The sequence below is a fragment of the Hyperoodon ampullatus genome (genome assembly GCF_949752795.1).
Source record: "Hyperoodon ampullatus genome assembly, chromosome: 1".
Lineage (NCBI taxonomy): Eukaryota > Metazoa > Chordata > Mammalia > Artiodactyla > Ziphiidae > Hyperoodon > Hyperoodon ampullatus.
In genome coordinates this window covers 31,441,167-31,455,828 of record NC_136914.1, presented here as the reverse complement: position 1 = coordinate 31,455,828, position 14,662 = coordinate 31,441,167, and the positions used below count along the sequence as shown (strand labels likewise).

The 14,662-nt window shown below is 39.2% G+C and overlaps 1 protein-coding gene across 1 annotated transcript in view; it reads right to left on the bottom strand.

The window, feature by feature from the left end:
* SPMIP2 (sperm microtubule inner protein 2) overlaps positions 1-14,662 on the bottom strand; it is a gene marked incomplete at both ends in the record, with an annotated part of 93,166 nt that overhangs the window by 18,520 nt on the left and 59,984 nt on the right. Inside the window, one exon of the mRNA XM_079710336.1 lies at positions 11,670-11,728. Coding sequence (XP_079566462.1) covers positions 11,670-11,728 — 59 coding nt within the window. The remainder of the gene's footprint in view (positions 1-11,669; positions 11,729-14,662) is intronic.

The window sequence follows — 14,662 nt, the reverse complement described above, 5'->3', positions numbered from 1 at the left end:
CACACCCAGTACCTAAGTCCTGTCAAATTTACACTCCTTGATCATTCTGAAACCTGTTTCCCCTGCCCATCATGCCTCCCATTCCTTTAGATCACCACCGTTCTCCTCTAATAGATACCTGCCTGTCCCCCTGTCTCCACTGATTTCCCCACTCATGCCCACCCTCTACCCAAAATGTAAACCCGACTTCATCACTTTGGGTATTGTGTAGAAGCATGGGTGAGTATACTGTAAGTCCCTTCTTGGGGCTCCCATACTCTGGAGGTCAGAACTCAAGAGTGAACTCTTCCTGGTCTGGCTCCTGACGACTACTCTGGTCTCACCTGTCCCTGGACCATCCACTACTCTATTGGATCCAGCAGCACTACAACATTTACTGCATCAATCACAGCTATTTATCACTTCTGGACTTTGGTACTGATGCCTGCTCTTATTAAAACACTTCTTCCCTCCTCATCCTTTGTTACCAAACCTCACCTTTTCAGACCCCTCTACAGAGAGCCTCCCTGCCTCTTCTCCTCACCCCCGTGCTTGGTTATATGCATAATACCCGGCGTGGCTCTATCATTCCTCTGTCCATGTGTCAGAATTATCGATGTGTCTGTTTTCCCCACTACACTAGGGGCTGCTTGATGGAAAAGGACAGCACTCCAAAAGGATTTATTGATTTACTGACTCAATAAACAAGTGGCCCAGTTAAAGACTATAAACCAAAGTGGTCAGAAAAGGGTATTTCCTCTTCTTGGAATATCAATGGGACTATTTAATTTGGAATAAAATGAATTTCAAGAAAAATGCCAATGCTGAAGAAAAACTTTCCTTCTGACTATTAATAATTTCAAAACACACATGCGACAGGGACTCCTGGATTTTTTTTTTCTTCACAGTCTTCAAATATCCCAATCTGAGCAATGCACCTCTCTGCCCCATCTCTGTGCTCCATGAACGTTTGGGGAAATGCCCCAGTCATGAAACTAATGGTAACATTGATGAGAAATGATGTGCCAGATGATAAATCCACCACCACTAAAAGCTAAAGTCTTTCCAAACTCAAATTGTTTGAAGTGGTTTGACCCTTACCAGGAAAACAGAAGGGAAAAAAGTTTTTAAATGATCATTTTTTTAAAGCAGAAAGCAAATAATATATCTCCAAAGAGTCCAGTGCCCTTAGACAAAATTTTATGGAAAAGGATAGAATTGGAAGTAATCTATTTTGAGGTGATAGTGTTAAAGAAGGAATAGAAAGCCTTAAGAAAGTGATGAATCCTACAATCATTTTGAGACTTTCTTAAAATGGGGAAAGAAGCTATCCTCCTGTGTGTCTGATCCATTCTGGATGCCTTACACACTCACACTTCATCCTCAAGACAGCCCCATGAGACAGGTGTTACTATTTCCCCTTTTACCGCGAACTGAGGTCCGAGAGCATCTACGTTTCACAAGATGGAGGAATTTTGCCCAACTCTGTCAGCTGCAAAAAACCTGGCATTATGAGCAGGCTTAAAAGAATAAGTGAAAGAAATACTGAAAAGCAGAGAGAATGGTAAACAGTGCACATCAAATGGACTGTGTGATTATTGTTCTCTTGCTTCATCTGGTCATGTAGACAGATGGAAGCCACATGATGTCATTGATCTTTTGTAAACCACTTCCATAGATGTTGGTAATGAGGTAAGAGATACAGGGGCCTCGGGTTAACTTGCTGCAGCCAGTTTCATGCTGACCCTTTGAGATAAACTATCAACAGGAACGACACGCCCTGATTGGGTGAAAGACAAAACAGTCCACCGCAGCCTCCTCATTCTTGTGGTTGAGAGGACTTCCCAGCCTGACACATGCACAGAAGGGGTCCCAAGTCATCCTCTAGTAATCTGGGCTGCGTTGTAATATCATTATAATACCATTAGCATTGCGGTTTTGACCCCCTCCCCCCATGGGTTTCACTTGGACGCTCACGGGAAGGATTCAAAACGGTGCCTAGTGGAAGCCCAAATAAGGAACTGCAGATGATGCGATCATAGGGGAAGGAAAGTGGAGTCACCCTCATCTAAACCCCGTATTAACAACCTAAGCTGCCCCTATAAGGTGCACCTCACTCTGCAAGTTTACCCCTGTGCTCTTCCACACGTACTGTGCTTCTAATAAATGCTGGGCCTGCTTTGCAGTCTTGGTGTCTTTGTTGAACTCTTTCTTCAGAGAAGACAAGGACCGAGTTTCACCAAAAACAGTAATATAAGCATGTTCGAAATGACCACGGTTGGGGCATGTTTATGGCTTTGAAAAATTGAATCTAAAATAGCAAAATAAAACATTCCAAACACCTGTAACACATCTTGTCCTTGTTTTTCTGCAGTCTTTTCAGCACATAAACTGTCTTTGCCTGGGCCTAACATCTGTATTGGATTGCAGGCTGTGCTTGAATTTCAAGACCATAACCTATTCCTTTAGGACCAGCAGCTGTTCTTTTGGAGACCCTGTCTCCTGAAACAGGCCCTAAAAGCTACTGTTCTGACATCTGAAATGCTGAGAAAGGGAAGATCATAGGCCAGTGAATTGTGAGTGCCTCTTTCTTACACACTTCAGGCTTCAGTAGTTTTCAGAAGTTCCACAGAGGGTACTTTGCCACGAAGGGCCCCGTTCTGACATGAACTGAATTTTCCCCACCTGGACATCAAGTGATCAACCAGGAAGTTTTCTTCTTAAGAATAACAGCACTGACTCTTCTTTCCCTGGCTTTCCTTTCAATAACAGCTGTATCGTATCCTTCTGCTATAAATGCTCCATCTTGGGATGAGGAATATCTACTCAATCAACAAGAAACATTTACGTGCAGCCTGTGTTTCTCCATATGGTACCTCCTACAATGAAATGATCAGTCAGACATTAGGCTGTTTCTGTCCTGTCTCTCCTGATGGAATATGAGGAAGGCAGGAATTATCTGTCTTGTTCACTCCTGAATTCCTGGGCCTAGCACGGTGCCTGGCATGGAGTTGGCAGTTGGATATTTACTGAAAGAATAAATGGGCCTCCGCTATCTGTGTGGCACCACAACAGTGACCAGCATGGGAGCTCTGCGCTGACCCTACTGCACCTGAGCTTCCTGAGAGCCCTCCCCCGACACTACAATGATGGAGAGGCAGCTGGGGAAGGAGGCTGGGGGTGGGTGGGTCCAGGGGAGGAAGTACAAAGGCAGTTTTTAGGTAACTAGCCAAAAGGAGGAACAGGTACTGATGATCTCAAAAAATACAATGGAATACTACTCAGCCATTAAAAAGTGATATAATGCCATTTGCAGCAATTATGCCAATTGCAGCAATTATTCCAATTGCAGAGATTATCATACTAAGTGAAGTAAGTCAGAGAAAGATAAATACCATATGATATCACTTATACGTGGAATCTAAAATATGACACAAATGAACTTACCTACGAAACAGAAACAGACTCACAGACATAGAGAATGGACTTCTCTTTGCCAAGAGGGAGGTAGGTAGGGGAGGCATGGCCTGGGAGTTTGGGGTTAGCAGTTGTAAACTATTGTATAGAGAATGGATAAACAACAAGGTCCTACTCTACAGCACGGGGAACTATATTCAATACCCTGTGATAAAACATAATAGAAAAGAATATGAAAAAGAATGTATATATGTGTATAACTGAATCACTTTGCTGTACAGCAGAAACTACCACAACATTCTAAATCAACTATACTTCAATAAAATAAATTTCTGAAAAAATTGTAACATTTTGCTCCTTAAGGTTCACTGAAATTCCTCCAATGTGCCATTCACCGACAGCCTTAAAATAGAAAGTTGTCAAGATTTATGGACGTTTTGAGGAAAACAACTCCAAGAAAAAAGCAAGCATTTATGTACCAATATATTTTTAAATAGTGGTGTCATTAAGTCTGTGCTAGTTCAACAACTGGCTTTGGCAGTATTTCATTATGAAATAAAACAGGCAATTTTCTACACAACCCTTAACTAATGCCAAATACAGGCACACCTTCTACCTTTCTGAATAAACAGAAAGCCCGGTTTATTCATGTCAGTGCTTATTTCTTTAGTACTGAAAGTCCTAGTTTTAGAAATATTTTCAACTTAGGACCCTAACCACTAAAACTCTAGTTGACTGAGTTTCTATTTCTCCCACTTTATAATTAATTTTCAATTTTATGAAGATAAAATGCTTGTACATTGCACATAATGTAGTGCTAATTTTTTTCCATTTTAATGCAATCATTTAGGTACATGAACATAATACATACAAATAGTACTAAAGTGAATATTGTGAAGAGTACTCTATATAAGTACACCTGTAACTTATATAATACTGTACAGCAACTATACTTCAACAAAGTATATAAATAATAAATAAATAAATAGTACTAAAATGCTTATAATTAAAAATACTCTGTCTCTCCCTGCTCCCTGTCCCAACACTCTCTTCTCCAAAAGTACCCACTTTTAGCTCATTTGCTTCTTCTGGAACTTCACCCAATATCTGTACACAGTAAATGCCTCCTGGAGAGATCCCACCTGCCCTGTTCTCCTCTGGGCCCCTGTACAGTCACATTCCTGGTTCTCTCCATTACCATTTTGGGAATCCCCTTTGCCTGTCACCTGTGTTAGGTCTCTTGCTTCTTGGATAATATTCCTTTCTCTTTCCTGGATTTCCCTCTATTGTCTTGCTAGATAATATTCTCCAGTTGCTTCTTAGGAAAAAATGCATTTTTTTGAGTACATACATACATGAAAATGTCTCTTTTCAACCTTCCCACTTGATAGTTGGGCTGGGTATAGATTTTCAGGTTGAAAGTCACTTTCTGGCAGACAGGGAGGTCATTGACAAGTGTCTTCCAGAGCCCAGTATTGCTGTCAAGAAGTGTGATGCCTTATTGATTCTGGATCCTTTATATATGTCCTAGTTTTCCTCTGGAGGGCTTAACAGTAGTCTTCATCCCAGCAGTGAAATTTCACAGTGACATGCCTTGACACAGTTGTTTTGTTGTTGTTGTCATTTTGCTTTGGTGGAGACTTCCAATCTCGAAATTCATGTTATTCCCTTCTGAGAAATTTTCTTACTGATTTTCTTTCTTCTGTTTTCTCTGATCTCTTTTGGGGTCTCTTATTAGTCAGATATTGGACTAATTTAATTTTAATTGATTTCTTACTTTACTATTTTTCACTTTCTTCTTTTCTGTCTCTTGGACTTTTTGTTCTATTTTTGTGAGATTAACTCAACTATATAGCATGAAATTTCTCTCCTATACTGAATCTCTATACTGATTTTTTTGCTAACAATATAATAGGAATTGTAATAAATGCACTTTGTTACATTATTTCAATGTACTTCATTTAACTAATTGATAATGTTTATTAACAGAGTGGCCTGATTTGCTCAAGATACCTTCAGGTTAGGCTCTTGTCCAAGTGATCAGTTCCATTAGCTTCCTGTTTCACTCTCAGAAGTGTCCTATTTTGGGTGATAAAATATATGGTCACACTATTTACTGAGCACTTAGTTTGTACCAAGTGCTGTTCTAAGTGCTGTGTGTGTAACAACACATCTGTACAACAACCAGCGGAGTAGATTCTAATCATTTTACAGATTGGGAACCTGAGGCATAAATAGTTTAAGTAACTCATCCAAGGTGTCACAGCTACCAGGTGGTAAAGCAGGGACTTGAATGCAGGAAGTCTGCTTCAGAGCCTTGCACTTTTTTTTCTTTTCTTTATCAACTATATTTGTTTGTTTAATATTTGCATTTATTTATTTATTATTGAGGTATAGTTGATTTATAATATCATGTTAGTTTCAGGTGTACAGCACAGTTTTATACATATATGTATGTATACATATATATTTATATTCTTTTCCAGATTCTTTTCCCTTATAGGTTATTACAAAATATTGAGTATAGTTCCCTGTGCTGTAGAGTCAGTTCTTGCTGGTTTTCTTTTTTATATATAGTCGTGTGTATCTGTTAATCCTAACCTACTAATATATCCCTCCCCCACTTCCCCCTTTGGTAACCATAAGTTTGTTTTCTATGTTTGTGAGTCTATTTCTGTTTTGTATATAAGTTCATTTGTATCATTTTTTTTATATTCCACATATAAGTGATATCATATAATATTTGTCTTTGTCTGGCTTATTTCACTTAGTATGATAATCTCTAGGTTCACCCATGTTGCTGCAAATGGCATTATTTCATTCTTTTTTTATGGCTGAGTTATATTCTATTGTATATATGTACCACATCTCTTAACCACTATAGATCCCACTTCATCACTGCTTACAATCCCTTATTTGGGGGATATTAGGTTATTTCTGAATTTGCATTACTGCAAACAGTGTTGGACTCCTTTCTAGCTAAACGTTTCTTTACCTCCTTCATTATTTTCCTGGAGGATAAATTCCTAGTGAAACCAGCTGTCTTGATTCTCAGTTCACACTCTTTAGAGTATGCTGTGCTGTGCACCTCCTGAGGATAGGAACTGGCTAACAAACCACTTGATTATGAAAAGGCAGAAAACAAGAAAGCAGACTAGGAGAGCCAACACTCTGAAAAGAGCTGTGAACCTCAAGTAAATGAAAAGTCAGGGGAGGTTGTAGTTCATTCTGATTTTTAAAACTCATAGTGCTCTTCTCTGCATGGCTGACACCTAGTCTGATCACTCTCACCTTAGAATCTGCAGCCTCCTTGACACCCACACCCTGACCCCCACCATCTACTGACAATGGCTGTCCATGGGAACCTGAACCAGTCCTTAAGACATTAGTCCTAAGACAAATCTATACATCGGCAAATGAGTGGCAAAGAGGCAACTCTGTAGTGACATTAGGGCAGAGTCATATCAGCAGCTCCTTTCTGGAAGGAGGTTTGCCTGTGAATGATTGTTGATTTTATAATCTCAGCAAGACTTTCATTTGCATGGATAACAAGTTTACCCAGGTAGGCAGCCATAGATTTTCCTAAAATGCTCCTTCTAAATCCAGCTTAAATTTCGTCTCTCTCAGGAAGCCCTCATGACTTGAAGTTCTCCAGCTTTTCCGGCCTGAGCTATACCAATTTGTGCCATTCGGAGTACAAGAAGAACTGGGATTTGTCTTTTACACCGATTCAGCAAATATGTATTGAGTACCCATGTATGCCAAGCTCTGTGTTAAATGTAAGGAAGAGAAAAAGAAAGCAAGATATTTCCATGCCTCACAATTTTCAATAATGTGTAGCTTCTACAGATTTCACTTACTCCTTAAACAAAACAAAAAGCCCTGCCCATTCACTATTTGAAGTGCGTTCTCTTATAATTTGACTCTTTTAATTTGACTGTAAACTATTCTCCCATTTCCTATCTGTGCTTTTTATTCTTCTTATTGAAATTAAACATACTGTTTGTATATATTGGAAAACACCCAAATGCAAACAGAAGAGACCACATAAAAATGAGTTAATCATCAGGTCACATGTCTAGAGAAACTTCTGTATTTAAAGCAAGAGAATGTTTCCTTTAATTCAGAAGAAAAAAATAGAGTCAACCCACACCCAGTTACTGCAATCATTCTCTATCAATAGATATTGTATTGAAATCTGTTTACATCTCTCTGTCTTGAGAGTCTGTCAGCTACTTGAGAGCAAGGACCCTGTTTATAAATTAAGGTCTTCATCTCAAGTCTGTTGAAGTATATCTTTACTGGTCTTTAAGATGCAATAAACAGGATAACACACCATTGATTTAATAACAGCTTTACATGGGAAGAGAAAAAGAGGCCCTACATCTATAAACAATTATGATAAAACACATCCTGATTTCAAGAAAGTTAAATTTTAGAAGTATGCCCCAGAATGGAGGAAATCCTGTCATTGTCCTCGACTGGACTTCTGGTCTCGAAAACAAGGTGGACTCTTGCCTCTATTAAGTCAGTGGACAAAAATTCTTTAGCGTTGGTTGTATTGACTCAACTCATCCTCCTCTTCCTCCAGTGCTTTTTCTGAGACCGCTGATAACTTCCAAATATGTGTCTGTTATTGTTTTCTGGGATTTCCATTTCCCCGTATGGAACTCTCCTCTTTGAATTCTTCGCTTGCTTTTACAGCCTCCTACTGTCCTCAGGGTCCTGCCTCTGAGGCTCTGTGGTCCTTCACTCACCTTGTCCTCTGTGTGGGCGCCCCGGCCCCCCAGGCTCTTCCCCTTCCTCTCTCAGTCCTCATGAGTGGTGCTCAGCCCTGGCTGATCATCAGAATCGCTTGGAGAGCCCTTGGAAAAGGTCCAAGCCCAGATCCCAACCCAGATCCACAGCATTAGTCAACGTGGACTGATATATCAGCTCTGTGCCCTTGTTCATGTACCTTAGCCTCCAAAGCTCAATTCCTTCACCTGTAAAATTAGGATAATGCTGAAATCTGCTGCATCCCATTGCTGAGTACATTCTTGCTCCCCATCATCACAGAAAACATCGTCTCCTCTTCTCTTTATTTAAAGCCTGCATGTCTTTGAAAGCTCACCTCAAATCCTTCCCTTCTCACAGACTCCATCATCACAATTTATTTTGGATTGTTTACAAAGCACACTAAAAACTCAAGAGGGACCTGTTGAAAATGAAATTGTCTCCTGGCTGAGCTTCCTACAGCTGTCTTGTCACTTCTCAATTTTTTTCTCCACACAGCACTCCAACATTCCAGAGGGATCTTTTAAAAAAATTGGATTACGTTGCTTTCTGTTTTAAACCTTCCAATAAATTCTCTTCGTTCTTCGGTTAAAATTCAAACCTTCTAACCTGGCCACAAGGTTCTACAAAATCTGACCTTCATCTTGCTCCTCTCCCATTGCCCCCCTGGTCCTAACTAGATACATTCTTTCCATCCTCTGAGCCCTGTTCAGGCCGTTCCCTGGGCCAGGAATGATCTTATACTCACCTTTCCAAGCCAACTTAATAATTATTTCTTGGGTGAACACTTCTCTGACCTTCAGTCCAGGTCGATGTCCCTGGTAAAACCTTCTCTTTCCATCCCATAAACACCCTTTGTAATGAAATGTTTTATCATGAACTGGACGGAACAGGGCAGGATATTAACTTTTCTTTAATATACCACTATATCGTTTTATTTGTTGCCATAAGCATGCATTATATTTGTCATTAAAAAAATTATTTAAAAGCATGATAGACAGTATGACATAGTTGTTCAATGTCTCTCCCCTTCCCTAGAATACAAATTCCAAGAAGGGCATATACCAGGCTTGTCTTGTTCAGCACTGTGGCTGCAGGATCTAGCAGTGCTTTGAACACAGGAGGTGCTAGATTTATAGAGTGAATGCAGTTGACTGAGAGGACAGAACATGAAAACGGTCAGGGAGGCTAAGCACGAAACTTGCCCAGGATGGAGATGGCCCTCGGTTCAGCTTGAGAGAACGCAAGCAGGTGGGCACACCTGGGCCTGTCAGAGTCAGCATTCTCTTCAAGAGCCTCTCCCCAGCCTGAAGGTGGGGCCTGGAAGGCTTTTAAGCAGCAGTTGTGCTTAGTCTCTAGAGGGCAGCGTTCAGGTTACTGACACCTGACTAGTTAGAAACAGGACCCGAGCCAGAGGCTGTGGGCAAATCTCATTTTTAACTTTATATTTATATTTTTTATATTTAAAATTTTTAAACTTTTCTAGTTATAATTTTCTAATTACATTTAAATTTTTTAAACTTTTCTAGTTATAATTTACTAATTATAATTATCTTCATTAGGAATTTAGTACTCACCATATGCAGCTTGGTTTCATAATTTTGAGATATATATATATATATATATATATATATATATATATATTTTTTTTTTTTTTTTTTTTTTTTTTTTTTTGCGGTATGCGGGCCTCTCACTGTTGTGGCCTCTCCCATTGCGGAGCACAGGCTCCGGATGTGCAGGCTCAGCAGCCATGGCTCACAGGCCCAGCCGCTCCGCGGCATGTGGGATCTTCCCACACCGGGGCACAAACCTGTGTCCCCTGCATTGGCAGGTGGACTCTCAACCACTGTGCCACCAGGAAAGCCCTTGTATATATATTTATCTACAATTTCCCAACTGAATCCACAATTCCCTAGGTACAAGGTCTTTCTCATAAACATTTTGCATCCTCATGACTTGGTACAATCCATGTCATATTTCCTACAAGTGAATGTAGCCAACATTCTTTCATCCAAGGAAAATGCTCAAAGTGTCAATATTTCTCAGATTCTTTCCAACAAGTTTTTTATGTTTAAATAAGTCGAGCAGATGTTCACACTTGTATCACCAATGCCTGTTGAAGTTACTGTGATTTTCAATGGCCTTTCATTATTTTTGTTGTTTTTGCTTAGAAATATTTGATAGGGTATTTGTAAATAGGTGCTTGCAATGTTATTTGAACAAATGAAGTGGAATATTTAAATGAGAACATGTGCTTTGCATGCAATAATTGTAACTATTTCTCCATGGCTTTAAACATAGGACATGCTTTGTAAGTTGTAGGAATTGTTCAATGATATCTTTTGCTGTCCTGGATCGTATCATAGTAACCAATAGACATTTGACATGGGGTTTATGGTCTTGTCTCTTTTTGGTGCAGCTTATGTTGTGGTGATATAGCAGAAACAGACTAAAATCCGCTAATTTTGTACATGCTGATAACGGGAATCTTCAATGATTAAAAAGGAGGTGAAGTCGGCTCCAGAAACCCTGACCCACAAAAGTCTAAGGAGAACAAAGACATTATTAATCTGCAGTCTTTAAGAGCAATACTGATTGATCCCTTTCCCTCTTAGAAATCTGAATTATATGTTCCATCTAGATGACACACCTAGGTTTTGCTTTTCCCGTAATTGAACATACCTTGCACTAGACATGTTTAATTTAGGTTACCAGCTGCCTTAAGAGAGTGTCAATTCAAGCCATGGTGTGATTTCAGTAGGACTACGTTTATTAACCAGCATGACCTGTTATGATGGTTTCTAGGCCAACAGCATGAAATGAGGGTTTTAAATTTTTTATTTTTTTTATTTACTTAAAAAAATTTTTTTTTTATTTTTGGCTGCGTTGGGTCTTTGTTGCTGCGCGTGGGCTTTCTTTAGTTGTGGCAAGCGGGGGCTACTCTTCATTGCAGCGCATAGGCTTCTCATTGCGGTGGCTTCTCCTGTTGCGGAGCATGGGCTCTAGGTGCTCAGGTTTCAGTAGTTGTGGTGCGTGGGCTCAGTAGTTATGGTACACGGGCTTAGTTGCTCCGTGGCATGTGGGATCTTCCCAGACCAGGGCTCGAACCCATGTCTCCTGCACTGGCAGGCGGATTCTTAACCACTGTGCCACCAGGGAAGTCCCATAAGTGTTTTTTTTAACCAAAAAAATTATATTCTTGTTCTTCCACAAAAAGAATTATTTATGTAGTTAAAGCTACTGGAACTGTCCAGTGGCTGTCCTTAACAGGCTGGTTCCTTTTTCTTCACTGTGCTCTCACCATGCTTGCCCCACCTCTTTCCTCCCCTTAATGAAAACCTAGTAGATAGTGAACATTTTGTTTATGAGGAATAAAAATTCATAATTATACAAAGAAACCTATAGGACATAAAAAGTTTTAAAATATTAACCCTGTTCCTAATTTAGGAAGGAAACACATTAATTAATTGATGTAAAATGTATTAGTATGTGCTTACCATGGGTTCTGGTATCTGTGGCTTAGTTTCTCAACAGCAGCTTGACTGAACTCTTCATACTGTAAAAGGAAAAACATGAATCAAGTCCCCTGATTCCAATGTCACTGGGCACAAACATGTCTGAGAGTCTGGGTTCCTGGTCAAAAAGGAGGTCAGGTTGAGCAATTACACAGGAAGTGCTAAATTCAGTTGAAAGAAGATGGTCTTTTGATTTTTGAACTGAGAGGAAAAGGCATAAGAGGTAAAATAACTCTGAGCCTCTGTGCTTTCCCTTCCCTCTCTGTCATAGGACAGGTGCTGGGTCCCAAGAAGAGTGTCATCCACAATCTCTAAGCTCCTAATGATTCTGTGTCTACACCAGCAGGCATGCAAAACCACAATTTATCATTTAGATTCAGACAGCTCAGCTCTTTTCACTTCACCTTGCCCTCACAGAATTAGGAAATGTGGTGGCTATAGCACAGGAAAAAGCTGGGCGATAGACAGCCTGTGGTGCAGTCTAGCTCTGAATGTTCCTTTCAGAAAGCATCACAGAACATCGATAAAATATTTGGCTGCTTAGAACTAGTTCTCACATGAAAAAATAATCCCCGTGCCCTTTCATGTGCATAGAAATTATCTCTCATAACTGAATAGATGACTATAGACTGGCCTCTTTTCCCCAGGAACTGTCAATGGAGGACACATTTTATGCATAAACATGGGAAATGGGGGTGTCAAATTTATACTGAAAAGGATTTGGGGCCTTAATCATTTCTCGATTTTCCATACTAGGACTGGGAAACAGTGATAAGGATTATCAAAAGTACTTCACTTCAGTTTTGTCTATTTTGTTTAAATTAATTAATTTATTTATTTTTGGCTGTGTTGGGTCTTCATTTCTGTGCGAGGGCTTTCTCTAGTTGTGGCAAGCGGGGGCCACTCTTCATCGTGGTGCGCGGGCCTCTCACTATTGCGGCCTCTCTTGTTGCGGAGCACAGGCTCCAGACGCGCAGGCTCAGTAGTTGTGGCTCACGGGCCTAGTTGCTCCGCGGCATGTGGGATCCTCCCAGACCAGGGCTCAAACCTGTGTCTCCTGCATTGCCAGGCAGATTCTCAACCACTGCGCCACCAGGGAAGCCAATCACTTCAGTTTTGGAATACATTTTTACATTGATGCAGGATGCTATATTCGTAACATATCAAAAAGTAGCAAAATCAAATGAGGCAACTGACAAGGGATAAATTTCCAAAATATACAAATAGCTCATATAGCTCAATATCAAAAAAAACAAACAACCCAATAGAAAAATGGGCAGAAGACCTAAATAAACATTTATCCAAAGAAGACATACAGATGGCCAACAGGCACATGAAAAGATGCTCAAAATCACTAATTATTAGAGAAATACAAATCAAAACTACAATGAGGTATCACCTCACACCAGTAAGAATGGCCATCACTAAAAAGTCTACAAATAACGAATGCTGGAGAGGGTGTGGAGAAAAGGGAACCCTCCTGCACTGTTGTTGGGAATGTAAATTGATACAGCCACTATGGAGAACAGTATGGAGGTTCCCTAAAAAGCTGAAAATAGAGTTACCATATGACCCAGCAATCCCACTCCTGGGCATATATCTGGAAAAAAACATAATTTGAAAATATAAATGCACCCCAGTGTCCATAGCAGCACTATTCACAATAGCCAAGACATGGAAACCCCCTAAGTGACCACTGACAGATGATAAAGAAGATGTGGTGTATATATACAAAGGAATAGTACTCAACCATAATGAAATAATGCCATTTGCAGCAACAAGGATGGATCTAGAGATTATCATACTAAGTGAAGTAAGCCAGACAGAGAAAGACAAATATCATATGATATCACTTACATGTGGAATCTGAAAAAAAAAGATATAAATGAACTTATATACAAAACAGAAATAGACTCACAGACATAGATAACAATTTTACGGTTACCAAAGGGGAAAGGGCGGGGAGGGGTAAATTAGGAGCTTGGGATTAACAAATAAATAGTAGTTCATATAAAATAGATAAGTAACAAGGATTTACTGCATAGCACAGGGAACTATATTCAATATCTTGAAATAAGCTATAATGGAAAAGAATCTGAAAAAGAATATCTGTCTATCTACCTATTTTCTATCTGTCTAACTGTATCAATTTGCTGTACACCAGAAAATAAGACAACATTGTAAATCAACTATACTTCAAAAAGAAAAAAGAAAAAAAAGTAGCAAAATCATATCCTAATGTTAATATCAGAGGAATCATCTTGTACTCTTTTTTATCTTCCCTGTTTTCTTCCTTTCTTCTCAAGCTTTGGTTTAGAATGACTTTCCTGATCAAGTGCTTCAGAGTTATTTGTGTTGGGAAAGCACATCTATTTACTTAGGTCATCTTCTCAGTGATGACGACCTGAAAATTGGTCACTTCTAGAACTTTAATGTCCATGTATAAAATAAACAAACAAAGGAAGGGACAAAATAAACAAGATTTAAATGCCAGGTTGACCCACTATTCCATAGAAAATTTGAAAAGTGATAATCTGTATGTAATGGTAAAATCCTTGTTTCCCAATTGATTTCTGACACATGATTCCCTAAATACTGACCTTATCAATGGACTTATAAATAATTTTATTATCAGTTTTTCGACAAATTTCCCAGGACTTGGACAATCTTCTTTGATCTTTGTTCCCATTTTTAATAACCAAAATTTCATTGTCTTAATTTGGAAAGACTGTTCTTAGAAACATACAACAGATTCATTTGCCCCCCAACCCCTCTATTTCTCCTACAGTTAATCAGCATATAATATCATAAAAATTTATCTAAAATAAGTTGACCCTTTTCTATCTTAATTAATGAAATTCATCATGATTTATTTGGACAGTCATGCTCACTCTGCTATTAAATCTAATGAAATTCAGAATCAAAAACTCTTTTTTTTTTACTGATCAGTTATTCATAAGAGTAAAGCAAAGACT